This window comes from Salmo salar, chromosome ssa01 (genome assembly GCF_905237065.1).
Source record: "Salmo salar chromosome ssa01, Ssal_v3.1, whole genome shotgun sequence".
Lineage (NCBI taxonomy): Eukaryota > Metazoa > Chordata > Actinopteri > Salmoniformes > Salmonidae > Salmo > Salmo salar.
In genome coordinates, this window is record NC_059442.1 from 158,817,873 (window position 1) to 158,844,416 (window position 26,544).

Below are 26,544 nucleotides of genomic sequence, written 5' to 3' on the forward strand. Positions count from 1 at the left end.
GCTACACGTGGCGGTCTGTGTCTATTTGTCAATAACAGCTGGTGAGCGAAATCAAATATTAAGGAAGTCTCAAGGTTTTGCTTACCTGAGGTAGGGTATCTCATGATAAGATGTAGACCACACTATTTACCAAGAGAGTTTATCTATATTTTTTTTGTAGCTATCTTTTACCACCACAAACCGATGCTGGCACTGAGACCGCACTCAACGAGCTATATAAAGCCATAAGCAAACAAGCGAATGCTCATCGAGGCGGCGCTCCTAGTGGCCGGGGACTTTAATGCAGGGAAACTTAAATCCGTTTTACCTCATTTCTAGCAGCATGTTACATGTGCAACAAGAGGGGAAAAAAAACTGTACACCACCGTTACTCCACACACAGAGATGTGTACAAAGCTCTTCCTCTCCCTCCATTTGGCAAATCTGACCACAATTCTATCCTTCTGATTCCTGCTTACAAGCGAAAACTAAAGCAGGAAGTACCAGTGACTCACTCAATACGGAAGTGGTCAGATGACGCAGATGCTAAGCTACAGGACTGTTTTGCTAGCACAGACTGGAGTATGTTCCGGGACTCATCCGATGGCATTGAGGAGTATACCACATCAGTCACCAGCTTCATCAATAAGTGCATCGGTGACATTGTCCCCACAGTGACCGTATGTATATACCCCAACCTGAAGTCATGGATTACAGGCAACATCCGCACTGAGCTAAAGGGTAGAGCTTCCGCTTTCAAGGACCTGGATGCTTATAAAAAAATCCTGCTATGCCCTCAGACGAACCATCAAACAGGCAAAGCGTAAATACAGGACTAAGACTGAAACCTACTACACCGGCTCTGATGCTCGTCGGATGTGGCAGGGCTTGCAAACTATTTCGGACTACAAAGGGAAGCCCAGCCGCGAGTTGCCCAGTGACACAAGCCTACCAGACTAGCTAAATGACTTATATGCGTGCTTCGAGGCAAGCAACATTGAAGCATGCATGAGCACACCAGCTGTTCCGGACGACTGTGTGATCACGCTCGCCGTAGCCGATGTAAGACCTTTTAAACAGGTCAACATTCACATGGCCACATGGATTGCCAGGACGTGTACTCTGAGCATGCGCTGAAAAACTGGCAAGTATCTTCACTGACATTTTCAACCTGTTCCTGGCCGAGTCTGTAATACCTACATGTTTGAAGCAGACCACCATAGTCCCTGTGCCCAATAACACCAAGGTAACCTTCCTAAATGACAACCAGCCCGTAGCACTCACGTCTGTAGCCATGAAATGCTTTGAAAGGCTGGTCATGGCTCACATCAACACCATCATCCCAGAAACCCTAGACCCACTCCAATTTGCATACCGCCCCAATAGATCCACAGATGACGCAATCTCTATTGCACTCAAGACTGCCCTTTCCCACTGGACAAAAGGAACACCTACGTGAGAATGTGGTTCATTGACAACAGCTCAGCATTCAACACCATAGTGCTTTCAAAGCTCATCACTAAGCTAAGGACCCTGGGACTAAATAGCTCCCTCTGCAACTGGATCCTGGACTTCCTGACGGGCCGCCCCCAGGTGATAAGGGTAGGCAAACAACACTTCTGCCACGCTGATCCTCAACACAGGTGCCCCTCAGGGGTACATGCTTAGTCCCCTCCTGTACTCCCTGTTCACCCATGACTTCGTGGCCAAGCACGACTCCAACACCATCATTAAGTTTGATCATTGACAATGATAGACAGCCTATAGGGAAGAGTTGAGACCTGGAAGTGTGGTGCCAAGACAACAACCTCTCCATCGACGTGATCAACACAAAGGAGATGATTGTGGACTATAGGAAAAGGAGGGCCGAGCAGCCCCCATTCTCATCGACGGGGCTCTAGTGGAGCAGGTTGAGAGCTTCAAGTTCCTTGGCGTCCACATCACCAAACTATCATGGTCCAAATACACCACGACAGTCGTGAAGAGGGCACGACAACACCTATTCTCCCTCAGGAGAATGAAAAGATTTGGCATGGGTCCTCAGATCCTCAAAAAGTTAAACAGCTGCACCATCGAGAGCATCCTGACCGGTGGCATCACCGCATGGAATGGAAACAGCTCGGCCTCTGACCGCAAGGCGCTACAGAGGGTAGTGCGTACGGCCCAGTACATCACTGGGGCCAAGCTTCCTGCCATACAGGACCTTTATACCAGGTGGCGTTAGGAAGGCCCTAAAAATTGCCAAAGACTCCAGCCACCCTAGTCAGACTGTTCTCTCTGCTACCGCACGGCAAGCGGTACCAGAGCACCAAGTCTAGGTCCAAAAGGCTTCTGAACAGCCTCTACCCCCAAGCCCTAAGTCTCCTGAACAGCTAATCAAATGGCTACCCGGAATATCTCCATTGACCAACCCCTCTTTCTTACACTGCTGCTACACGCTGTTTATTCCATTATGTATGCATAGTCACTTTACCCCATACATATTAACTCAATTATCTCGACTAACCTGTATCCCCGCACATTGACTCGGTACCCCCTGTATATAGCCTCCTTACTGTTATTTTGTCACTCTTACTTTAGTTAATTTTGTAAAAAAATACATCTTAAGTCTTATTTTTCTGCTTAGATGCATACAACCTGACAACTAGTGAGCTGACTATATTTCGTCCGAATCCCCAAAAAGCACTCAAATCCTTTTCGCTCTAATAAATATGATCGAAAGCATCTCTGGAGGGCTGCAATATTACTGTCCGGGTTGCTGTCGTTCCTACGGATACGTTAGTTCTATTGGTCAGTTGCATTCACGTGGTACATTATGACATCGTATACATAGATTGTTGCTGAATTAATGTCCTCTCGGAATTCCAGAACGCTGACTGGGAAATTAGTTTGGTATTCAAGTGCTATCTAACAACGGGCCATATAAAGATATTCCGAGGCCAAAACAGTTCATTTATGACACTCAAAAACATAATTACGAGTTGGAATATGGGGAAACAACTTTTACCCTGACTTGTTCAGTCAGATAGTTGTTATTTCCGAGTGGCATATGAACGTTGCAACAAACTAAAAATCTGTGTACTGTACTGGATGGAAACTGAATCACGTTAAGCGTTATGTTACCATTGGATGGCAATATTGACTCATTTTCGACTGAATTATGATGATCCAAAGGGGAGGGTTGTCACAGCCACAAAGTCATAAAACAGTTCTACAATTTATGTTCTTCAAATTTTATTTAAAACCTAATCTTAACCCGATCCTAACTTAATGTCTAACCTTAAATTAAGACCAACATTTTTTTGTTTTCATTCATTTTTACAACATAGCCAATTTTGACTTCTTGGCTGTGGTACCTACTGAAAACCAGAGGTAAAGAAAAATGTATAAAAGAAAAGATGTGTTTCATACAGAAAGGCTGGGGTATAGAAAAGCTTTATAATTTGCAGTTGCTTTGATCATTAACATTTGACACATTATACAAACAGGGTAAAAAAAGGTCAATTCATTTCCTCAAAGTGTATCATAAAGTAAAACTATAATCCGATGTTTTATATTAGTTCCTTGGTATTAAGGTATCATGATTACAGTACTTGAGTTTTGCTTTATCAATAACTTTTAGACCATTTCACTTTTCCAAATGCATACAGAAATGTGTATCCCGTTTAAATGAAGTCCATAAAATGAACTGAAATGTGTATAATCAGAAGATAAACACAATGTGTCTTAAAGTGCTAGAATAATGCGTTTCCTTTTAAGCAATAGATCATGGAAGAGAATGGGACAACATTGTAATGAGCATGTTTGGATGAAAAAAATGTGGATACAAAAATTCCCTTGTAATTGCCAATGCATCTTTGTGCTCTGGTGCTGAATTCCAAACAGACCCTTAGTCCCCTTTCCTCAACATTTCATGAAAATCTGAAAGGACCAGATAGTTATGAGCATGGTTTTTATAGTAACTGATTACTTCTACATGTAATCAGTTAATCTGATTACCAAAAAACCAACTGTAATCAGTTAAATTACCAGCTAAAATATTGTTATCAGATTACAGATACTTTTGAAAAACTAAATGATTTCTTCTTCGATTACTTTTAAATTCAGAAAGGATACATTGACACCTTTCGGTTTTCTCAATTACATTCAATTAAGCATTGAAAAAGGCACAAGTTAAAGTTTGTTCCACCTGAGCGAGTCTGACCACAAGTCAGAGACCACTATAACGGCACACCAAATGCATTTGATGTATCCTTTGTCTTCTTCTGTCTCTTAAGGGGAAAGTCATCAGATTACAGTACTGATTTTGGGTAATCCAAAAATTGTTACGGATTACACTTAGAAAGTAACCTACCCAACCCTGGTTATGAGAAACATGCCATTAGGGGCAACAAAGGGCTCCATTTTGAAATTCAGCCAAGGAATGAGCATCTCATATCAACAGACCCAACTGCTCAAGAGGTAAGCCCATCTGATGGGAACAGTGTACTGTAGAGCTAGCTACTGGGCCTGGAGGAGTTCTTTTGCCCTGTTCTCATCCAGAAGGAAGGGGGTCGTCAGGACCTTCTGTCCCAGCAGCTGCTCCAAACCCTGGGGGAGACAGACATGAAGAGAGCAGATATGGAGAGAGCAGCTTTAGTCAAATCAAATGTTATTGGTCACATCCACATGGCTAGCAGATGTTAGTGCAAGTGTAGCGAAATGCTTGTGCTTCTAGTTCCGACAGTGCAGCAATATCTAACATGTAATCTAATAATTCCACAACAACTACTTAATACACACAAATCTAAGTAAAGGAATGGAATAAGAATATATAAATATATGGATGAGTCTGCCATACTTGACTGAGCAGTTTAGACTGACGAGTCTGTGAGAGGGGACCATAATGCGATAGGTGTCCTTGTAATGATTTGCATTATCTATTCACACTAACTCCTCCCATACTTCGAGCTGACATTTCCCTCATATAAGTGCAAGTTTTTTAAAAGTTGAGATCCACGCACTTAGCTAAAAAAAATTAATTGGTCCAAGTCTCCCATTGACTTCAATGGGAGGATTTATTTGAAAGTGTGCATTTAGAGTAAACCCCCCCCCCACACTCTCATGGGAAAGTGCCAGTGGATATCTTCTTGAGGACAAGAATAAAACAGACCACTTTCCTAATTTGCTATGAGTGCACATTAACAATATTAGAGTGGTGAAGTAACTGCTCAGTCTAATGTAACCTTACAGAGAAACTCAACACTGGACCCTGCAGATGAAATATTAATGGTCATATTGTTAGGAGACTCCAATAGGAGGAAATAAGGGCAGGAAGTGACATCACGTAGGAACTGTTGTTGTGGCCTCACCTCTCCGAAGAAAGACACCAGCGGGGAGATCTCACAGACAACTGGTGGGTCTTCATCCCGTGTCACCCTAACAAGAATGTGAAAAAGGAAATAGATCATTATCCCAATTTTTCAGGTGCTAGACAGAACATATAGGGAAAAAATAAAAGATGTCTGCAATTTATATAATCCCAACTGTGATTTATTGGTGAGATAAGTGCACACGTGCACACACCCACCCTCTAATCCCCATTGAGATCCCCATATTTTATGTAGAGTAGCGCTCACTCCCACCTGGGTCTAGGAGGTAGGGCTTTCCCTTGGGCATCCAGGAAGCTGGCTCCTGCAGCCATCGCCCAGCGGTAGTGCTGTGCCAGTAAGGATTGTCTGGCTGTGGTAGGAGTGTCCAGAGGTGCCCCATCAGCATTTTTCAATGGCGAGAATTCTTCCTCTCTCAGAACCTCAAATGCCACAAATTTCCTGCCAATGTCAGGAGGAAAATGTCTCATATTTGGTGTGCTGGAGAATGTCATTCAGTAGCAAAATATTTTACATGCATTAATATTACATTGTTTAAATAAGCAATCATTTTGGTAAAATAAGCAGTGAATTTATGGTTACTATGTAACATTAGTAAAATTGCCTAGAATATCATTTAAATATTGGAAACTGTAAAAAAAAAATGTCTAATGCAAAAGGTGTCACAAAATTTGAATTTCACCTTGAAAACTGAAAGACATCAAAAACAAACTTCTCCATTTTGATGCCATTGGGCGTGGTGGGTTTCACCAGGTTTCCTTCTCTGTCCACAAAAGGGACTTTCTTAAGTGCCACATGCTGCTTCAGCTGGCCCTGAAACTTCCTGAGGAGATAGGTGGACGAATGGAAGACATTACAAACTGTTATCACAAGTTGGTTTTGCCCAGACAGTTGTATCAGCAATGTGACCGTGTGCAAATTTGTGCAGGAGTGGGGTCCATGTAATTTCAACTCATTCCATTCCAGAAATGAATGTTAATTTAATTTATTCAACCATTACTTTCAGTAAGAATTGTTTTCATTTTTTTCTTCTTCTTGTGCACATGACTTGTACATAGTGGTTTTATTTTTGCCCTATTACAGTATACATCTCTTCCTCTCACTCACTGTGCCACTTCGTTGAGGAAGGGCCGTGTGAAGAAGTGGTTGCAGATGTTTCCTGCGCTGTACACCAGCTCTCCTCTTGGGTCTCGCTGCTCGGCCGTCTCTGGGCGGAGCTCGCTGTACTCCACCACCTGGTACACCCCCTTCACCTTGCACACCACGCCCACCGGCTCCGCTGGGTACGCCTTCTCAACTACCTGGAAATAGTCATGTCAACTGTCATAATATTTGAAATCTTAAGAACGTAGAACCAAATGTGAATATAAATAACATGCATGTGACCAAGTTATAACAAGTATACAACCTAATAAGTGTGGATCAGGAAAACATGCCCGCATGATTACACTGTGGGTGTGATGATTGCCTTTCGTTTACCTTGGCACCGCAGTCTGCTCCTTTGCTCACGCAGAAACCAATGAAGATGGGGTCGGCCATTTTGACCAGGATGTTGTCTACACAGTAGACGTGGAGGTACTCCACACCCCTCTTCTCCATGTTCTCAAGTACCTTGTTATCCACCAGAGCTCGGTACAGGCCACCGTTTCCATCTAAAAGGTTAGAGAGACGGAAAAGAGAAACATGGATTCATATGCACTGCCCCTATCAACTAAATTGCATTAAAGATGCAATGTGCAGAAATCAAATCAAATTGTATTGGTCACATACACATGGTTAGCAGATGTTATTGTGGGTGTAGCGAAATGCTTGTGCTTCTAGTTCCAACAGTGCAGTAATATCTAACAAGTAATCTAACAATTCCCCAACAACTACCTAATACACACAAATCTAAAGGGGTGAATGAGAATATGCCATTTCCTGATTGTTCAAATTCTAATAGTTAGCCTAATTTCAGTTTATGTGACAAAACAAGCAGTCATTGTGTAGAGCAGGAGTATTCTTACCCTACAAGGTCCGGAGCATGCTGGTTTCCTGCTCTACCTAATAATTAATTTCACACACCTGGTGTCCCAAGTCTAAAGCAGTCGCTGATTAAATGGGAACAATGAAAAAATGCAGTGGAACTGGCTTCCGAGGTCCAGAGTTGAGTTTGAGGGGAGTAGAGACTCATTATACCATCTAAACTGCCGTGAAATGTTTTCCATAACCAAAAATATTGTATTTTCAGCTGTTTGAAACTGGTGTACAAAACCGAAAGTAAAAGATGAAAAACGAAAAATTAAGAACGAGAAGCATAGAAATAGCCTACTGCTTCTTAGACTTGCTTTCAACGAGAATGACAGATCTGTAACTCACATTTCTATATGAATTTGGTCAGGTTGCCCAAAAAGTTACATATTCCTGATTTAACAGAAACTTCACTTTAATCTGCCAACCCACTCCATGCCATTTTCTTACCTGGGGCCATAGCTATCTTCCCTTTGTCCTGTAGGATGACCTTTCCATCAAAGGTCACAGCAGGGATCATCCTTTGCTCGAACATGACCACGTCAGAGGGATCCAGACCAAAGTACTTATTCTCCTGGAAGAACTTCTTGGTAGGATCCAGGGTAAACTCACTGGTCATGATGTACCTGATGATGGCAGAACAGTAGCATAGAGCACAAGAGGAAAACCAATGTCAGAGAAAAGGAACGCTCAGTCAAATTGAGAACTTTGAAGTTTGCAAATATAGTATTGTGTGATCTGCAGTTTAAGTGTTTTGATCATGTGTTTGGAAATGAATCTGATTCTACACATATTGCACTGAATTGAAATTGTGCCAGCTCATAAAATGAGAGCAGTCAATTGACCACCATGAGATCTCACCATGGTACTGTGCACTTTGATCCATGCTTTGCATTCGCCAGCTCCTGTATTTTGCAGATGCGCTCTGCCTGGATTTGATACAGAGTTTTGCTGCTCGGGAGACCCACATTGTACATCCCTTTGGGGTATGGAACCCCAAGACGGGTCCCCTGGCCACCAGCCAACAGCAGCACAGCCACTCTGTTCTGGGAAATTTGCAAAAACCCTGTAAAAGGACAATACCAGAGGAAACAAAACAATCATTACAGCACCATGACAGAGCACAGACAAACCAAAGAAACAAGGTTGACACTGACATTCACCAAACAGGTGTTAGTATCAACATTTGCATTTGCTGTGGTTTTATAGAGTAAGCTATGTTGGTGCACTACAGTGGCCTGACAGTCCTCATTTACCATTACAACAAAAAAATAGACATTTTGGGAATCCCAGACCTATGCTTGATCAAAATGTAAGTGTAATTGCCATACATTCAAATGAGAGTGGGACCCAGGCACATGCACAGATAGAGGTCTAAGGGTGCCTGAGCACCTGCCCTTTTGCCCTCCTATGAGAGAGTTTTTTTAATCATTACATTTTTTCATTGTTTTCTCTCTTGTTATTTAAATGTATTTCCCATCAAACTAGCTAATTTCTTGGAAAATTCCCCCTCCCCCACTTCACTGACCCCATGAGCGCTGGCACCTACACTCGTCCTGCAGGCAGAAGCTACTGGACACACACTGGTTGAATAAACGTTGTTTCCACGCCATTTCAATTCAACGACGTAGATGTTGAATTGACGTCTGTGCCCAGTGGGAAGCAACCAGCGCTGAACGGTAGTGTAGAAGTGGCTTCCATTTGAGTTGCAAGGGAAGGCTTCAATTCGACTGTTTGTTAGTAAGCCTAAGAGGCAGATGTCAGCAGCAGAATGAACTCCAATCACAAGTAAAGACTAGTTGGAATTGTTTCAACAGTGTAGCTAACTAGCTATCGGATTTACATAATCTACATTCGCTATGATCAGATGATAGCCCACCCCTCTTTGTAGCCTCGTACGAACCACCCTGATCTCACATATGTAAGTTTGTGAGATCAGGATGGTTCATGAGGCTACCCTCTTTGAGCAGTAGGCTATAAACTTAAACCGGTCCGCTATAAACCGGTCCGTATTTTATCTAACGGGTGGCATCCATAAGTCTAAATATTCCTGTTACATTGTACAACCTTCAATGTTATGTCATAATTATGTACAATTCTGGCAAATTAATTACGGTCTTTGTTAGGAATAAATGGACTTCACACAGTTTGCAAAAAGCCAGGTGGCCCAAACTGCTGCATATACCCTGACTGCTTGCACGAAACGCAAGAGAAGTGACACAATTTCCCTAATTATAAGAAACTCATGTTAGCAGGCAATATTAACTAAATATGCAGGTTTAAAAATATATACTTGTGTATTGATTTTAAAGAAAGGCATTGATGTTTATGGTTAGGTGCAACGACAGTGCTAAATCATCACCCGTTTGGCGAAGTAGGCTGTGATTCGATGAGAAATTAACAGGCACCGATTCGATTATATGCAACGCAGGACACGCTAGATAAACTAGTAATATCACCAACCATGTGTAGTTAACTAGTGATTATGTGAACATTGATTATTTTTTATAAGTTTAATGCTAGCTAGCAACTTACCTTGGCTTCTTGCTGCCCTCGCGTAACAGGCAGGCTCCTCGTGGAGTGCAATGTAAGGCAGGTGATTAGAGCGTTGGACTAACAAGGTAAAAATCTGTCGTTCTGCCCTTGAACAAGGCAGTTAACCCACCGTTCCTAGGCCGTCATTGAAAATAAGAATGTGTTCTTAACTGACTTGCCTAGTTAAATAAAGGTGTGTAAAAAAAATAAATAATAAAAAAATAAAAACCACCCAAATCAGTGACCAAAAATACCGATTTCCGAATGTTATGAAAACTTGAAATCGGCCATAATTAATCGGCCATTCCGATTAATCGGTCGACCTCTAGTCCAAACACACCAAGACAGTTGTGAAGAGGGCACGACAACACCTTTTCCCCCAGGAGAGTGAAAAGATTTGGTATGGGTCCCCAGATCCTTCAAAAGGTTATACAGCTGCACCATCGAGAGCATCGTGGCCGGTTGTATCACTGCCTTGTATGGCAACTGCTCGGCATCAACCGTAAGGCGCTACAGAGGGTAGTGCATACGGCCCATCACTGGGGCCATGCTTCCTGCCATCCAGGACCTATATACTAGGCGGTGTCAGAGGAAGGCCCAAAAAATTGTCAACTACTCCAGTTACCCAAGTCATAGACAGTTCTCTCTGCTACCGCACGGCAAGCGGTACCAGAGCGCCAAGTCTGGGTCCAAAAGGCTCCTTAACAGTTTCTACACCCAAGCCATAAGACTGCTGAACAATTCATCAAATGGCCAACCAGACTATTTGTTTTTACACTGCTGCTACTTGCTGTTTATTATCTATGCAGTCACTTTACCCTTACCTACATGTACAAATTACCTCGACTAACCTGTACACCCGCACATTGACTCTGTACCAATATATAGACTCGTAAGTTATTTTATTGTGTTTATTTTTTACTTCAGTTTATTTAGTAAATATTTTCCTAACTCTATTTCTTGAACTGCATTGTTGGTTAAGGGCTCGTACAATAGCATTTCACGGTAAAGTCTACCTGTTGTATTTGGCGATTACAGGAGCAATTAGGATGACGTGCCATGCTCAAGAGCACGTCAACAGATGTTGCACCTATCCAGCACGAGGAATCGAACCGGCAACCTTTCGGTTACTGGCCCAACGCTCTTGAAACGCTTGGATACCTACTCCAATGTTTCTAAAATGGAGTAATGTTTCTAAACATTGGAGTAGTAATGGAGTAATGTTTCTAAACATTGTATAACAAATAATTACATTAAAAAACCACTGTATAGATTTAAAACATGCTTAAAACTATACGTTTTATATGGTATATTGCATCCCATATCGCTGTCTATGAATTTAAGAGGTTACATTTTCTCCAGCACCATCCCGAGGCGGGGATTACTTCGTTATTGGCAATTCCTGATTTCACTTCAAATTAGCTAGTTGAGTGTTTACTTTTCTCATATCGAGAATACAGTAGCCTACCTTCATTTTCCCAGCCAGTTAAGGCGGTGTGATCACTCTTCCGAATGCTCCCGATGAATTCTGAAGATACTGGCTCAATTTGCTGGTCCGCCGCTGTTGCGGAATGATCAGCTTTAGCAGACTCCGCCGCCCGTTCACAGTGTTCCCGCAATTCATTGAAGTCCAACTGAGACAACTCAACCATAAATGTGCTTTTGTCATCCTCAGAAAGTTCAGACCAAAATTGCAGAACATGAGACTGTCCTGCATGTTCTAAAGAAGATTTTATTTCCTCAAATGAAAGCATTTTCACGACCTAATATTCAGAAGAAAGACGTTAACCTATACCATGTTACACAGCAGTGGTAAAGATTAGTTTGACTTGGTCTATCTTCGGTTTGTTACTCCCTTCGTCAGGAACTCGTGACTAGTGCAGGACTCAGGAGGAAAGAGCAAAATACACAAAGGCTGTCTTGTGATTACATTTGAGTTGCTGCCTGTGGCTGGGCAAAGCAAAACCACACAGCTGCGTATTCATCAAAATATGAAGAAACATTTTCGTTTTAGATGCGGTTTTCTTTCAGTGGTTAGCTTGCCATATTACAAACACGGGACAATGACTACAGTATCCAACTGCAGCCCCGGAGAAATAGAAACACTACTTCGAGTGGAAATCGTTTGATCGCGCCAACGAAAGAAGGATGCATGTTTAAAGTATTCGATTTCAACACGGCGAACCCGTTCTGTTGGGGGAGGAGTTTTTATGTGTTTATGGGGGATGCGCGTTCCGGCGGGCGCGAGAAGAGGAGAGTGTGTGCATGAGCAAAGCCTCTCTCGTTCACGACACGCTTTATTTGCACTCTCCACCATTCAAGGTGGAACTTCACCTTTCTCTTCCCCGAGGAGAAGTCTAAACAACAGGGAATATATATTCTGACGCAAACATCTACGGTGTTCGAAAATCATGGCAGCCTCGTCGGCGAAAGTCGTTAGAAAGGAGAACTCTAATCATGATGGAGCGGACGAGACCTCCGGTAAGAAATGGCGGCCTCCTATACAACGCAATTTATAGTTGTTTTTATATTGCAAAACTGTTACCATGGCGTATACTTTTGGTTAAGCGAACACACTTTAGTTAGTCCGAAACGATGTACTTATTTGATGGAGGCTTTAGCCAACGGTGAAATGTGATGTCTCGCGCAGGACTAGTAGTGAGAACAGAACTTGCTCGCTAACTGGCTAGCCAACTATGCTACAACGTCGTTGGGAGGCCATGTTGTGCCTTGCACAAGCTCATTGTGCCACGCAGGTTTGGGAGTAATTCGCGTGTACTTCCAAATTAAAGTAACTTCTTAAGGTTAAGTACCTTACACATGTTTTGTTAACTAACGTTGTTTGCGAAATAGCCAGCTAGTTAGTAGACTAACAAATGCGGCAGCTAAGCTGGCTAGGAAGCTAACATTTGTTTGCGTGAGGCCCAACATTCATTGTTGCTCCGCCATCGCGGTTTGCACCCACGCGTAGAAGTACTTACTTGCCATCGTAAACGAACAAAATGCAGCACTAGGGTCGACACAGATTTATAGATTACTGCAAAAATATTGCACTAGTAAGACACTAATAGTCGGCTGTAATACCAACCGTCTGTCTGTGAGGGGCGAAGCCAATCCCCAGCGTGCGGCGGCCACTTCATTCAAACCACGCGGCCTTGAGAAACAGCAGGAAGCTGCATCAGAGTACTTTTGCTAGCTTAGCTAGAGAGCCTCTTACTCCATAGCTTGAGAGCTAATCGTTACTACAAAAGATGGTGGAATGCTTAGCTTGGGTACCCAATGCGCAAGTCTTCGTGTACTATACGTTGTTTACGTTGGTTCTTTACCATGTCTTCATTTTTACCATCAATATGTTCTACATGCCCATCCAATTTCATTAATTTGTTTTAAAAAATTAACACAAATTTAATCTTTCAGAAAAAGAGCAACAAGAAGCTATTGAACACATTGACGAAGTACAAAATGAAATTGACAGGTGAGCTAATTATCCTGAAACGTTTGTGGTTTATAAGACTGACCTTTTACCTTATCAATCTCATCAAATTGTGTTGCACAATTCTCTTCCCTGTAGATTGAACGAACAGGCCAGTGAGGAAATTTTAAAAGTAGAGCAGAAGTACAATAAGTTACGCCAGCCATTCTTCCAGAAGCGGTCAGACCTCATAGCTAAAATCCCAAACTTCTGGGTCACTACATTCGTCAACCACCCACAAGGTAAGTTCAGATATTATGCTCTTATTTTACTAGTTCATGTTCTTTTCTTGAGGAATTGTACATGGTGGGATTCTGCACCTGACAAATGTTTCCATCAGTCGGATTTAAGGGATTGATATACAAACTGTTGTTCAGTGACAAACTTTCTATGTAAATGTATTCTTGTTCTCAGTTTCAGCCCTTCTTGGTGAGGAGGATGAGGAGGCACTTCATTACCTTACCAGAGTGGAGGTGACTGAGTTTGAGGACATCAAGTCGGGTTACAGAATAGATTTTGTAAGTATTTGTCTTTTTTGGATTGTGCATTTCAAACAAAATGGTGCGTAAATTAACCAGATTGTTTTTTTCAGTACTTTGATGAGAACCCGTACTTTGAGAACAAAATCCTCTCCAAAGAGTTTCACTTGAATGAAAGTGGGGACCCATCTTCAAAGTCAACTGAAATCAAATGGAAGGCTGGAAAGGTATGTTTACACATCTCAATTTTTACAGTGTCTCTTATATGTAGTCTTTTTTTATATTTCAAGTCCTGTCTTGTGGCATCATGCTGGAGAAAAGCAAAATGCATGGCGTTGCTGTTTTTATTCATTTGTCCCCTCTCACAGGACCTGACAAAGCGTGCCGGCCAAACGCCGAACAAAGCTGGTAAGAAGAGGCAACACGAAGAACCAGAGAGCTTCTTCACCTGGTTCACAGATCACTCCGATGCAGGGGCAGACGAACTAGGAGAGGTCGTTAAGGATGACATCTGGCCAAACCCATTGCAGTATTACCTGGTATGATTCCATGCTTTTGTCCATAGTTCTTTGTTGACTGCCCGTGGTGTGCTAAACATTTTTGAATTGGTGTCAGCCTAGTCTTACTCTGGTAGAGTATTCTGTGTGTTTCTTACAATTATCCAAAATATCTTGGCATTACGGCCATAGGGTTAGACCAAAGTGGCTCTGTAAAAGGTGAAATCGCAAGATTTTTTTCTAAGGGCTGTTCCCGGGGACACTTTCAGACCTGTTGTATAACCATAGGGTTCTACGGAACATGACTAAACCATATCCAACCACCTAGACATCTCAACTGGATGCCTAGATTCTGGACTGTAAATCGTCTCATGCTGGCATTATGTTTGGGAACTCGTATTCATATAACATCTCAACTCGACAAGGTCCCTGACATGGATGATGAGGAAGGGGAAGGTGAGGACGATGAGGAAGAGGGCTTGGAGGACATCGATGAGGAAGGAGATGAGGATGAAGGAGAGGAAGATGATGATGAGGAAGGAGAAGATGGGGAGGTATGGTAGAGTTCATTCACTCCGGACTTGTTTGGACAATATTGTCAACGTTATAAAAGAAATTGTTGGTAGACTGCCACTTGTCTGAAATGTTCGTCTTTACAGGCATGGGGTTAAACGTGTATCTCTTTTCTACAGGATGACGGCGAGGATGATTAAGGCAGAAAAGGACATATTCCAACCTATACCTTTGCCCATTCTTTCCCTCTAATCATCCTTCAACGCTTAGGAGCAAGAAGCTTTGTTTTCATTTTATTTTTGTATTATTTTGTGCTCTGTCTCCTGTTCCACAAGCTTCCGCCTGTCCATACCATGTCTGAAGACGAGTAAATTCCCAGATCAGAAAACTCTGCCGTCTCGCGTGTCATAAAACTACACATGTCCATGAAGACCAATAAAAGAAAAGTACAAGCATTCTGCACGTCATCTTAGACTAAAATAAAGTCGAATAGCAATTTATATGTATGATAAATAAGGTTTCTGTTAACTTGTGAGTTGAATAAAGATAAGCAATGGTGCAGTGATAACTTAGCATCCCTGGCCACATTTTATTTTCTACATTTTCTTTAATGCAGAGTTTGGGGGGGGGGGTCTTCTGGAGTTGACACATTTTCTTCGTCATGCGTTGTACTAACGGAAAGCACCGGCTTGTTCCTGTCAGCGATTGTAAATGTTTTGGGGTTGATATCTTGGTATGACACGGTTATTATTGTAGACAGTTAAATGGGGTTTGGTGGGGTAAGTGGGCATTTGACACCTCAACATTTGGGTTTATGTTGATTGACTTTTCATTGTAATGTTTTACAGACACCCGTGAGGTTTGAAAATTACATTTTTAATAAAAACAAAACCCAAAAAATGTATTCTTGTAATTTTGAGCTTGGCTAATTAACAGGTTATTTAAGAAAAAAGTAAAGTCCCTATAGAATCTCATAGGATATACTAGTGATCTCCACCTTTTCCACTGGAAAACTGTTCACATTAACATTTAAGTGTACCAGTTGCTTTGTTACAATAAATGTATACACAAGTGTTTGGGGTAGTTTCTGAACTGTTTTGACACAATGTGTGTTGTGGGAGTAAAATATCTAATTTAGGCTGATGGGGAAAGAATTGTTACTGTCTGGAGAGCCTTCTACTGATCATCAGCTTTTCAAGGTCATCCATTCTTGTTCTGTAGTCACAACAGCCAGTCACCATAACTGTTAAATCAAGTCTTTCTTTCCTTTTTTTTTTATAAAGCCCCTATCTATGATTGAATGATGGGTCATTCATATTCAATGGGACCACTAACTTTTTGTCTACTCACAGAAATGCATTCTGTATATTCCAAATACTTCAAATAAACATGCCCTTCCCCTGCTTGGCAGGCAAGAATTCTACCACAAATGCTTGAGGAAAAAAAGAATTTAAACTGTCCCAGCCAGTGTGCCCCTGTTGTCGTTCTTGCACCAGGTCAGACCTAGCCTGCGTGGCACTCCTTGTCACCCATTTGTAATACCAAACAAGTTATTGCTTTCACCGATTACTTCAAGGCAGGGAAGAATGAAGGGTGCATTGTGAAAGTATTCCAACGGCCAAAATGACGACCCGGGACCAATGAGATGGGAATGCGCGTGGTGTTTAGAAAAAAAACGGATTGGTCCCATCGTCGAAGTGTTTCCAAGGAAGCAGCGATACACGGAAGTAAATCCATCTCTAAACATGGCTGTTTGTGTTGAATAGATACAATCAAGTTCACTGATATGTAAAGCCATATGGGGATATTATTAATGTGCTACTAGCTAAACAAGTACGTCTATGAGGCACAGTAATCATGTTCACTGATGAAACTTTGGATGCCTTGGGCGTTGAGTCGCTGTGGAGGAAATCGCAACAGTTTGCACAGGAATCGGTATGTTCTGTTGACTACCTAGTTAGCTAGCATCAGAGGTTTGCTATGGCATGCTAGCTGATTTTTGTTGTTTAGCTAGCTAACTATTTCGTGTACGTTTACTTAACTGGCCATATATGACAAGGCTATAGGCCCTGAAAAGATCAGACACGTGAATACTACCAGTGTCGAATATTGCTAAAGCTCTTGAATCTGCCAATCAATGCCTTTTTTTAGCTAGCCAAAATAGTTAGCTAGTTAGCGATGATAGTCTGGAGCAACAGTCGGCACATCCTGATCAGTGTTGGTGGTGGGCTGACCACGTGCATTGTCCAACGTGTCATTTTCAGCGTTGTTGTGAAGCCCAACACATTTCTAAACATACTAGTAGTTAGTTGAATAATGACAAGGTACACAAAAGTGGGTTTCTCATCAACAGTTGGTGGAATTACTGACACACTTGGGTCAACTGCAGTCAGAAACATTATTTTTGCAATGCAACATTTCTTCTTGACAATCATCAAGCCAGGTATGGGCATGTTTAAACATTTTATATAGGCCTAATATAATCCTAGTAGGGTATGTCTGTTGGTTTTTCAGAGAGGTTGTCAAACCCGGCCCGTACACACAGCTCAGGCTGAAATACAGCCCCTGCTTAATGCAGATAATGGCACCCAGACGGATCCACAAGACCACCTCATATACCAACTCCCCCTTAAAGGTGAGCTCCGACCAGAGTCTCCCGGGCTGAGGGACTTCCTGCATCGAGTGGAGGACATGGTTGTCAAGGAGTTGTCCAGCAACGCCAAGAGTCATGCGTTTGATGGGTTCGACGTGAATTGGGAGGATCAGAACGAGACGGTGAGAATAGTATAAGTAACACACTAACAAAATGTGCAATATTTCCATGTAAAACATTTTTTTTTACTATTTTATTTAGTAAATATTTTCTTAACTCTTTATTAAAACTGCATTGCTGGTTAACGGCTTGTAAGTAAGCATTTCACTGTAAGGTGAAATGCTCACCTGTTCTATTCGGCGCATATGACAAATCTAATTTTATTTGATATTGGACAATGTTTTTGTGTGCATTTCCCCATGTTGAATTGTCAATTCTAAAATGTGTTTATGTGTAGGTTTCATGCATACATTGTCTCCACCACCCCAGTGCCCAGGAGAAGGGTCTTCAAGTTACCAGCGTATCCTGGAGTTGCACAGGTTCAGTAATCGCCTGCGCCTTCGGTCGGTATGTTCAAACTTCACATTAATTTGCCATCATGTTTGCCAACATCGTAGTTGTGTAGCCAGAACTTGAGGTGAACAGTGACCTATCTGTCTCAGTGTTGATGACGGAGACTGGAGCACAGAGAAGTCCTGTGTGTGCACTTGGAACCTGGACCGCAGAGGCCTGAACCCCAAACGACCAGACACGGTCATAGATGTGGCCAGGCCAGTCATGTCTCTGTCCTTCCACCCCTCTCAACCCTCTCTCATAGCTGGTATGCACTTCTATGTTGCTTCTGCCAGTGGTTTGATCACCAACTGATCTAAGTACATAAATACAACAGTCCTGTGTAGCTCACTCCTTACTTCTCTCACCATCTACCCAACACCACAGGGGGTCTTTACAGTGGAGAGGTAGTGGTCTGGGACACAAACAGGACGCAGGACCTAATTTTGGCGCAAACAGGAATGTCGACCGACTCTCACCGGGAGCCAGTCTACCAGGTATAGACACCTCATACTGTCTCCTATGGCACTAAAATACACCTTCATTCAGGAGAACACATGTTAACTGATGGTAAATGCTTTATCTAGTATTGGTTATTCTCATGGTGTAATTTGTACACAGTCCCTATGTACTGTAGGTCCCTTGTATATTACTAATAAACCACATTAATATCACATAGTGGTGAGAATCTTTATGGGATGACGACAGTAAGATTTTTGATAGCAGGGTTGTGTTCATTAGGCACAAAACAGAAGACGCGATTGAAACTGAGGGACAACCTGGACTTGTCTAATAAGAAACACTAATTTTCAGTTGCAAGTCGTAATAAACACGACACAGGTCTGAACAAGTGTGTTTTCAGGTAGCCTGGGTCCCTGGACCAAGGCGAGGGGAGATGGTGGTGCTGAGTGCTGGTTCTGGGGGCAGGGTGCTGCTGTGGACAGTGGACTCAGACGAGGGGAGGCTGGTGCTCAGTGCAGGCTTTGCCCTCGTCAGACAGCAGGTGCCTCACAACAGTGCACTGAGCAAGGTGAGACTCGGGATACAGGGGCCAATGTGGTGATTTACAGACCGTGAAAATGTGTGATTAATAGATGAAATATGATTGTGTTATTTACAAAATTGTCTGAAAAGACATTTATCTATGGACATTTTCTTAAACCTGATGTTGTTCTTGTAATGGTATCTGCCTGCTACAGAACAGAGGGAGCAGCAATGTGGGGGTCACCTCCCTGGCCCTGTCCCCCTGGGACTTGGACACATTCCTGGTGGGCTCCGAAAGCGGCCTGGTCCTCAAGTGCTCTTTCTCAGCACAGACGCTGGCAGCGGCACCTCCCGATGGAGAGAGTGTGACTCTGCGTGCCCCAGCCCAGTTCTCCTTCAGCCCCCGAGGAGGCCCTGTCCACTCTTTGCACTGCTCCCCTTTCCACAGGTGAGAGAGACATGGGTGGGAAGATCAATTGCATACTTCTCACATCCCTTTGGATGAGAAAGCCAGAGGTCCCTCCCCTCTGACCTCCAGTGGGTTTTGAGAAGGAGATGACGCGAGGAGTGCAAATGAGATCTTCCCCATGGTCAGGCCTGAAGGTGGTTTTAGTGAGAAATTAACCAGACTGAATGCTTGAGACTATGGTTTAAGATTTACAAAAAGAAGAGAATTGAACTGAACATTTCTTTACTCGGAATTTGTCATTATACTGTGTTTTGATGCCAAAACCCAGGAACGAACCAGTGCTATTCATGTTTACCTGTTTGTTAAACAGTTTGCCCTGTTCCTATAGTACATTCGGAAGCGCGTAGCTAACTCGCATCTCGTAATAAGTTTTGAACTCTACAGCTGTAAAATGCTTTATAGTACCATATTCTGTCAATGAATCAAAGTTATGATCTAGTTGACTCCCATTTCGTGTCTAAGGAACCTGTTTGTCAGTGTGGGGACCGACGGCCTGGCCCATCTTCACTCTCTGCTGCAGCCCGATCCGCTGCTCTCGCTCCGGGTGTCCGACTCATATGTGTTCGGGGTACGCTGGTCACCAACAAGGCCCCTCCTCTTTGCTGCGGCCACAGGACAAGGTATGCTCCATTTCAGCTCATTCTCAATTGGTTCACAGAACTTCGCTATAAATGGTGTGACTTGAGCCAGAGTTAATATATTGAAAATCATTAAGGGCCCCCCCCATTCAGACTTACAATAAGTTAACTCCAGTCTGAAACAGTCCCTAATCGCTAAAAACAATGGCACATCTTGATGTAAAGTTAACTCAAGATCATCAATTAACCTTTTAGTTTTTCACTAAACAGCCAAGTTTAAAAGCCCATAACCTTCTCTCTTCCCAGGTCTGGTGCAGATATTTGATCTGGGCAGGAAGTCCCTGAGACCAGCAGCCACCCTAGACCAGCTCACAGGTGGCCAACCAGTCTACTGCCTGGAGTTCAACCCCAGACGGAAAGACCTGCTAGCGGTGGGCAACGCCGACGGCTCCGTCAACATCTGGCACCTGAGCACGGAGCTGACGGAACAGGGGCCCCGAGAGACTGCCAAACTGGAGCAACTAGCTAATGAGGTGGCAGAGTGAGTCGAGGCAGGAAGGAGAGGGCCAATGAAATTACAGAATAACAGGGTCGTCTCAGTGCATGGTTGCTGGCACATCTGTGGATGTATATAGGTAGAAGAACGTGGGTTTTTGTGCCATATTATTTTAGATGGATTTGTTATCTTTTGTGATGGTGAAACATCAAATATTACTCAGTAGGTACTGAACTGGTTAAGACTTTTTTTTTGTACTGAAAACATGTAATAAAGGCACAGAAAACACATTTCCAGTTCTAACCAGTAGCGTTTATTAAAGCACACCGCAGTCCTTATTGTGATGTTACAGCATACCATATCTATAGGTTCTTAAATCCAGCGAAAGCACTAAAACAGCTAAAACATTCAAATGCAGACAGATCCACTAGGCTATCGTCAGTGAAGCACAAAGAGTGATATATAGCTATAGATAGATACTGATAACTATGGAGTATTCTAGTGTCAGAATCATGCAGTTTCAGCCGTGGTATGTGCGTGACAAACGCATCCCGATTGGTCACTGGCAGGCAAGGGATCAGTTGACAAAAAGCGAGCGGGTGAATTCGACAAAGTCGAAGGCCGAGGGCATTTCCCGGCCCTTGCTGTCTAAGTAGGGCTTCATGTGCGAGATGCAGTAGTCTGCCTGTTCCTTGGACAGATTCTGAATGAAGAGGAGAAGAGATGGTCAGGTATGAGGTTTTATAACCTTTTAAGTTTTGCTAAGTTATTTAAGAGACATTTATAAATGCGCAACTTATGGCTGAAGCTCATACTCAAATGCTGGTCCTATTTAATACTCATTTCTATAAGCACTGACAGAGCCAGAAAGTGATGGAGGGAAGACCGGACTGTAAGTACCTGGTAGAGCTCCTCCTTGGTAACGTAGGGCTTGGCATCGACGCTGAGGGCTCGGAAGGCGCTCTCAATCTCCTCGCTGGACTTGACATTCTCTGTCTCGCGGCTGATCATGAAGGCCATGTACTCCTGCAAGGACACATTGCCATCCCTGGAAAACACACAATTAAATCAGTTACCCATAATAAACCAAAAAACACAAGAATAGAAGAAAATGAGGCAACAAGACACACCCATTCTGAATAAAATCACATTCTTGTGAATGTTGGCTTTGCTCAAACTACTGATCGAAAACCCCAAGTAGAGATGAGTGAAAAAGCTGGGGTTGCTGACCTGTTGGGGTCGACAGTGTCGAGGATGGACTCAAACTCGGGGTCTGGCTCTCCCTCCTCCACCATGGGCAGGTCGTAACCCAGTGAGCGCAGACACGACTTGAACTCCTGGTGGTTCAGACGGCCAGACTTCTCTTTGTCAAAGTGCCTGGGAGCAAAGAGAACATGGTTGAGATTATTGGGAGTTTCTTTACTTTAAGCAACTACTTGGTATGACTAGAAGGTATGGTGAAAATGACCACCACTCACTTGAACACCATGTTAAAATGGCCATCACTCAATTGAACACCATGTTAAAATGGCCATCACTCACTTGAACACCACTGTTAAAATGGCCGCCACTCCAACATCATGTTAAAATGGCCGCCACTCACTTGAGCATCATGTTAAAATGGCCGCCACTCACTTGAACATCATGCTGAACTCCTTCAGGGCATCCTCTGTCACTCCAGTGGTGTTCCTATGGTGGAAGAGAGATACGACAAGATTAGGAAATATGTTCACTGCTTGTGAGGTACTGTATGTGTGTGTCTCTCTGACCTGGCCTGGATCTGCTGCTCTAGGTTGTGCTGCATCCTCATGCCCAGTTGGTCTAGCTGGTCCCACTGCTGGGCCAGGCCCACCGTGCTGTGTTCTGTGTACTTGTTGTCCAGGATCAGAGCCTCCTCCATGGCCGCACCCAGGTCCTCAATCTTCTTCAGCTGGCTACGCATTGCCCGGATCTCCTGGTGCTTGCGCTACAGACAGTGGCACACAGAATGGTGAGGGTATGCAATTACAAAAGTAGTCAATACAGCTGAAATATAATTGGTACTTGCTGTGTATATTAAATCAAATGTCATTTGTCACATGCGCCGAATACAACAGGTGTAGACCTTAGGGTGAAATGCTTGCTTACAAGCCCTTAACCAACAATGCAGTTAAGAAAATACCTAAAAAAAGAAATAAGAATAACAAATAATTAAAGAGCAGCAGTAAATAACAATAGCGGGGCTATATACAGGGGGTAGCGGTACAGAGTCAATGTCAATGTTCGGGGGCACCGGTGTCGAGGTAATATGTACATGTAGGTAGAGTTACTAAAGTGACTATGCATAGATAACAGAGTAGCAGCAGTGTTGTGGGAGTGGGGGGGCAATGCAAATAGTCTGTGTAGCCATTTGATTAGCTGTTCAGGAGTCTTATGGCTTGGGGGTAGAAGCTATAGGAGCCTATTGGACCTAGACTTGGCGCTCCGGTACCGCTTGCCGTGCGGTAGCAGAGAGAACAGTCTATGACTGGGGTGGCTGGAGTATTTGACAATGTTTAGGGCCTTCCTCTGACACCGCCTGGTATAGAGGTCCTGGATGGCAGAAAGCTTGGCTCCGGTGATACGCACTACCCTCTGTAGTGCCTTGCGGTCGGAGGCCGAGCAATTGCCATACCAGGCAGTGATGCAACCAGTCAGGATGCTCTCGATGGTGCAGCTGTAGAACCTTTTGAGGATCTGAGGACTCAAGCCAAATATTTTCAGTCTCCTGAGGGAGAATAGGTTTTGTCGTGCCCTCTTCATGACTGTCTTGGTGTGCTTGGACCATGTTAGTTTGTTAATGTGGACGCCAAGGAACTTGATGCTCTCAACCTGCTCCACTACAGCCCCGTTGATGAGAATGGGGGTGTGCTCGGTCCTCCTTTTCCTGTAGTCCACAATCATCTCCTTTGTCTTGATCACGTTGAGGGAGAGGTTGTTGTCCTTGCACCACACGGTCAGGTCTCTGACAACCTCCCTATAGGCTGTCTCATCATTGTCTGTGATCAGGCCACTGTTGTGTCATCAGCAAACTTAATGATGGTGTTGGAGTCGTGCCTGGCCGTGCAGTCAAGAGTGAACAGGGAGTACAGGAGGGGGTTGAGCACGCACCCGAGGGGCCCCTGTGTTGAGGATCAGTGTGGCGGATGTGTTGTTACCAACCCTTACCACCTGGGGGCAGCCTGTCAGGAAGTCCAGGATCCAGTTGCAGATGGAGGTATTTAGTCCCAGGATCCTTAGCTTAGTGATGAGCTTTGAAGGCACTATGGTGTTGAACGCTGAGCTGTAGTCAATGAACCGCATTCTCACGTAGGTGTTCCTTTTGTCCAGGTGTGAAAGAGCAGTGTGGAGTGCAATAGAAATTGCATCATCTGTGGATCTGTTGGTGCGGTATGCAAATTGGAGTGGGTCTAGGGTTTCTGGGATAATGGTGTTGACGTGAGCCATGACCAGCCTTTCAAAGCACTTCATGGCTACAGACGTGCTACAGGTCGGTAGTCATTTAGGCAGGTTACCCAATTTGTAAGTCGCTCTGGATAAGAGCGTCTGCTAAATGACTTAAATGTAAATGTTACCTTAGTGTTCTTGGGCACAGGGACTATGGTGGTCTGCTTGAAACATGTTGGTATTACAGACTCAGTCAGGGACAGGTTGAAAATGTCAGTGAAGACACTTGCCAGTTGGTCAGCGCATGCTCGCAGTACACGTCCTGGTATTCAGTCTGGCTCTGCGGCCTTGTGAATGTTGACCTGTGTATTTTATTCCTCCTGATATTATTTTAAATTAGTATAACTTTTTTAAATTCTGTATTATTTGGAAGGGCTCATAAGAAACCATTTCATGGTAAAGTCTACACCCGTTGTATTTGTTGCATGTCACAAATACATTTTTATTTGATTTGAAATAGCCAAGATGGTCTCCTCACGCCCCCCATACATTTCAAATGTTTATTTTAACCCTAAACTGGCACACCTGATTCTATTAGTCAACTAACTAACTCAATCAGGTGTGCTAGTTTAGGGTTAAAACAAAAATGCAAAACAACTGGTGGGGCCTGAGGAGAGGGTTGTGAAACCCTGGTCTATAGCATAAATAATGAGGGATTCTTCCTTACCTTGGTTGCCTCAAGTTGTGATTCCAAGGTTCCGGACTCTTCTACCATGCAGGACCTAGATGCATACACACAAGTGTCAGGGGAGAGGATCTTGACAGGATGATAAAATATTGGGATAGACAACATGCCACAGCCATCAAGATCAGGTGACACAGTCGCGCACACAGGCTCACAGTACCCACAGAGTCTGCACCCACACCCATCTGCTTGTAGGAACCCTTAGATCCAACCCCATTCCTACCGTGAAATTCATATATTTCAATATACTAGAGGTGTGTCAAGAGATTCTAAACAAATCTTGAAATTTACAAATTTAAACCAACCAATGATTTTTGTAAAGAAGCAAAGTCAAGATTTTTCTGAAACCTCAATATTTTTGGGAAAATTTCAGAGAACATTTGGTGAATTAAAAAAGGGGAAACACCCACAAAAAAAACTTTCCATCACTCAAAATGTTCAGAGCAACCCCTCCCCCCCCTCCCAATGCATGCCAAAGAAGTCAACTCATAGCCATGGTAACCTATACCATGCAAGGTTAGGGCTACTGTGTACAGGGCAGGAAACTGCATTTTAACCCTGAATCAGTTGTGAATTAGTCTAACTATATATATATAAAAAAAAAAGATATTTCAAGTAGTGTCCAAAAACACATTTTGCAGTATCCACCCCTAAATTTGGTGAAAGAAATATCCCCAAAAGATGAAAGTGAAGACTTTTCACTCCTTTAAAACAGTGCTCAATGTTGCCATACTCAAAAAGAGTATCCAGACCAATCATGAGATTGATCTTAGTTTCAGGAAGCTACATTGGGGTGACGTTAGTAGAGATGTAACTGAGCAAACCGATCTCAAATGGTGGATTTTAGAAGTGTATGAAGACACGCAACCCAGAGGGCGTGATGGAAGTAATGAAGGGTGAAGGAAAGGCGAGTGAGGGATATATGGAATGGAAAACCATGAGAAAAAGGAAAAGACCTTCCGGAAAGATCATCACCGACTTCATATTGAATGACACGGACAACCCGTCGATAAGCTATGCTATTTAGAAAAGGAGGGAGGGAAGGATGAAAATAAAGTAAATACCAACAGAAAGAGGGAAATTAGAGACAGACAAAAGGGAAATTATACAACAAAAACTGTCAAAAGGGGGGAAAAAAGCTTACAGAAACTCAGTAATAATACACAATAGAACTTGGGATTCCCTTTAACATAGTGATACCTGGTCCAGTTTTACCTTTACTTGACAGATACCTGCCTACCTGGTGGTTCTATGTTAACCAACATATATGATGCAACATTTTGCCACTGACCTGACAACAAACCTGTTTGGTCCAAAACAATGTCACTCAAATCAACCCTCATTGATTTGACCCCATTCACACAGTCAGACACACAAACACAGTAGGGCAGGATCACAAAATTTGACAATATGACAATAAAGAAAAGACGAAGCAGACTAAACTCTTTGGTCCCATAACCTGCTGTATGTAAAATGTGTGCTATATCTTCGGAAAATAAATAAATGTGACTGAATACCAAACATAATGATGTTTGTTTCCAACATCAGGGATGTTTTCCTAAAGTTAAAACCACTTCGTGTTTTCTTCCCTTGCCTGATACTAATGAGTATCACGATACTAGTATCATCCCAGCCCCAACTGAGAGATAGTAAAATGTGATATTAACCCATCCAGAAGATATGTCCTGATTAGCAAAGTTATCCAAGCATCAGCGAGGTAGCAGCAAGAGAGAGGGAGAGGAAAGGGTGGGGGGTGGGATGGGAAAAGAGAGAGAGAAAGAGACAACGGTTAGAAACACTAGGCAGGGACAAAATGGTCACTCCATCATCCCCCCCCTAAACAAACATATACAGACACAGAAATAGTG

General features: G+C 43.1%; 4 protein-coding genes across 15 annotated transcripts in view; 2 read left to right on the forward strand and 2 right to left on the reverse strand.

Annotated features, from left to right (window-relative positions):
* Positions 1-3,398: 3,398 nt before the first annotated feature.
* uap1l1 (UDP-N-acetylglucosamine pyrophosphorylase 1 like 1) lies at positions 3,399-13,104 on the reverse strand. 2 transcript variants are annotated; one of them, XM_014143007.2, is made up of 9 exons: positions 12,982-13,104; positions 8,220-8,424; positions 7,809-7,984; positions 6,828-7,000; positions 6,456-6,649; positions 6,031-6,171; positions 5,604-5,789; positions 5,331-5,397; positions 3,399-4,569 (listed from the first exon to the last, which is right to left on the reverse strand). In XM_014143007.2, exons 1-9 carry the CDS (start codon positions 13,031-13,033, stop codon positions 4,480-4,482), a joined length of 1,284 nt encoding a protein of 427 aa, XP_013998482.1. In that variant the 5' UTR covers positions 13,034-13,104; the 3' UTR covers positions 3,399-4,479. The 2 variants fall into 2 exon arrangements, with proteins under 2 accessions (XP_013998482.1, XP_013998475.1); XM_014143000.2 differs by lacking the exon at positions 12,982-13,104 and adding an exon at positions 11,362-11,660.
* On the forward strand, positions 12,093-15,928 carry LOC106570595 (protein SET). The gene is made up of 8 exons (XM_014143052.2): positions 12,093-12,374; positions 13,311-13,368; positions 13,465-13,607; positions 13,780-13,883; positions 13,958-14,071; positions 14,213-14,383; positions 14,767-14,895; positions 15,034-15,928. The coding sequence occupies exons 1-8, from the start codon at positions 12,305-12,307 to the stop codon at positions 15,052-15,054; spliced, it is 810 nt and encodes a 269-aa protein (XP_013998527.1). The 5' UTR covers positions 12,093-12,304; the 3' UTR covers positions 15,055-15,928.
* A 404-nt stretch (positions 15,929-16,332) lies between these two features.
* On the forward strand, positions 16,333-20,816 carry dync2i2 (dynein 2 intermediate chain 2). 4 transcript variants are annotated; one of them, XM_045693215.1, is made up of 9 exons: positions 16,333-16,789; positions 17,347-17,629; positions 17,905-18,014; positions 18,110-18,267; positions 18,387-18,496; positions 18,862-19,029; positions 19,199-19,431; positions 19,915-20,072; positions 20,337-20,816. In XM_045693215.1, exons 1-9 carry the CDS (start codon positions 16,722-16,724, stop codon positions 20,573-20,575), a joined length of 1,527 nt encoding a protein of 508 aa, XP_045549171.1. In that variant the 5' UTR covers positions 16,333-16,721; the 3' UTR covers positions 20,576-20,816. The 4 variants fall into 4 exon arrangements, with proteins under 4 accessions (XP_045549171.1, XP_013998516.1, XP_013998494.1 ...); XM_014143041.2 differs by having other exon boundaries at positions 16,337-16,789; positions 17,490-17,629; XM_014143019.2 differs by having other exon boundaries at positions 16,339-16,789; positions 17,369-17,629.
* A 239-nt stretch (positions 20,817-21,055) lies between these two features.
* sptan1 (spectrin alpha, non-erythrocytic 1) overlaps positions 21,056-26,544 on the reverse strand; it is a 54,002-nt gene continuing 48,513 nt past the window's right edge. For 7 of the 8 annotated variants that reach the window (XM_014142961.2, XM_014142991.2, XM_014142982.2 and 4 more), the window contains 7 exons: positions 26,344-26,361; positions 24,659-24,713; positions 22,296-22,492; positions 22,162-22,215; positions 21,757-21,903; positions 21,427-21,574; positions 21,056-21,229 (listed from right to left, as the gene is read on the reverse strand). In XM_014142961.2, coding sequence (XP_013998436.2) covers positions 21,104-21,229; positions 21,427-21,574; positions 21,757-21,903; positions 22,162-22,215; positions 22,296-22,492; positions 24,659-24,713; positions 26,344-26,361 — 745 coding nt within the window. In that variant the 3' untranslated portion in view covers positions 21,056-21,103. The remainder of the gene's footprint in view (positions 21,230-21,426; positions 21,575-21,756; positions 21,904-22,161; positions 22,216-22,295; positions 22,493-24,658; positions 24,714-26,343; positions 26,362-26,544) is intronic. The other variant, XM_014142951.2, reaches the window with a different exon arrangement.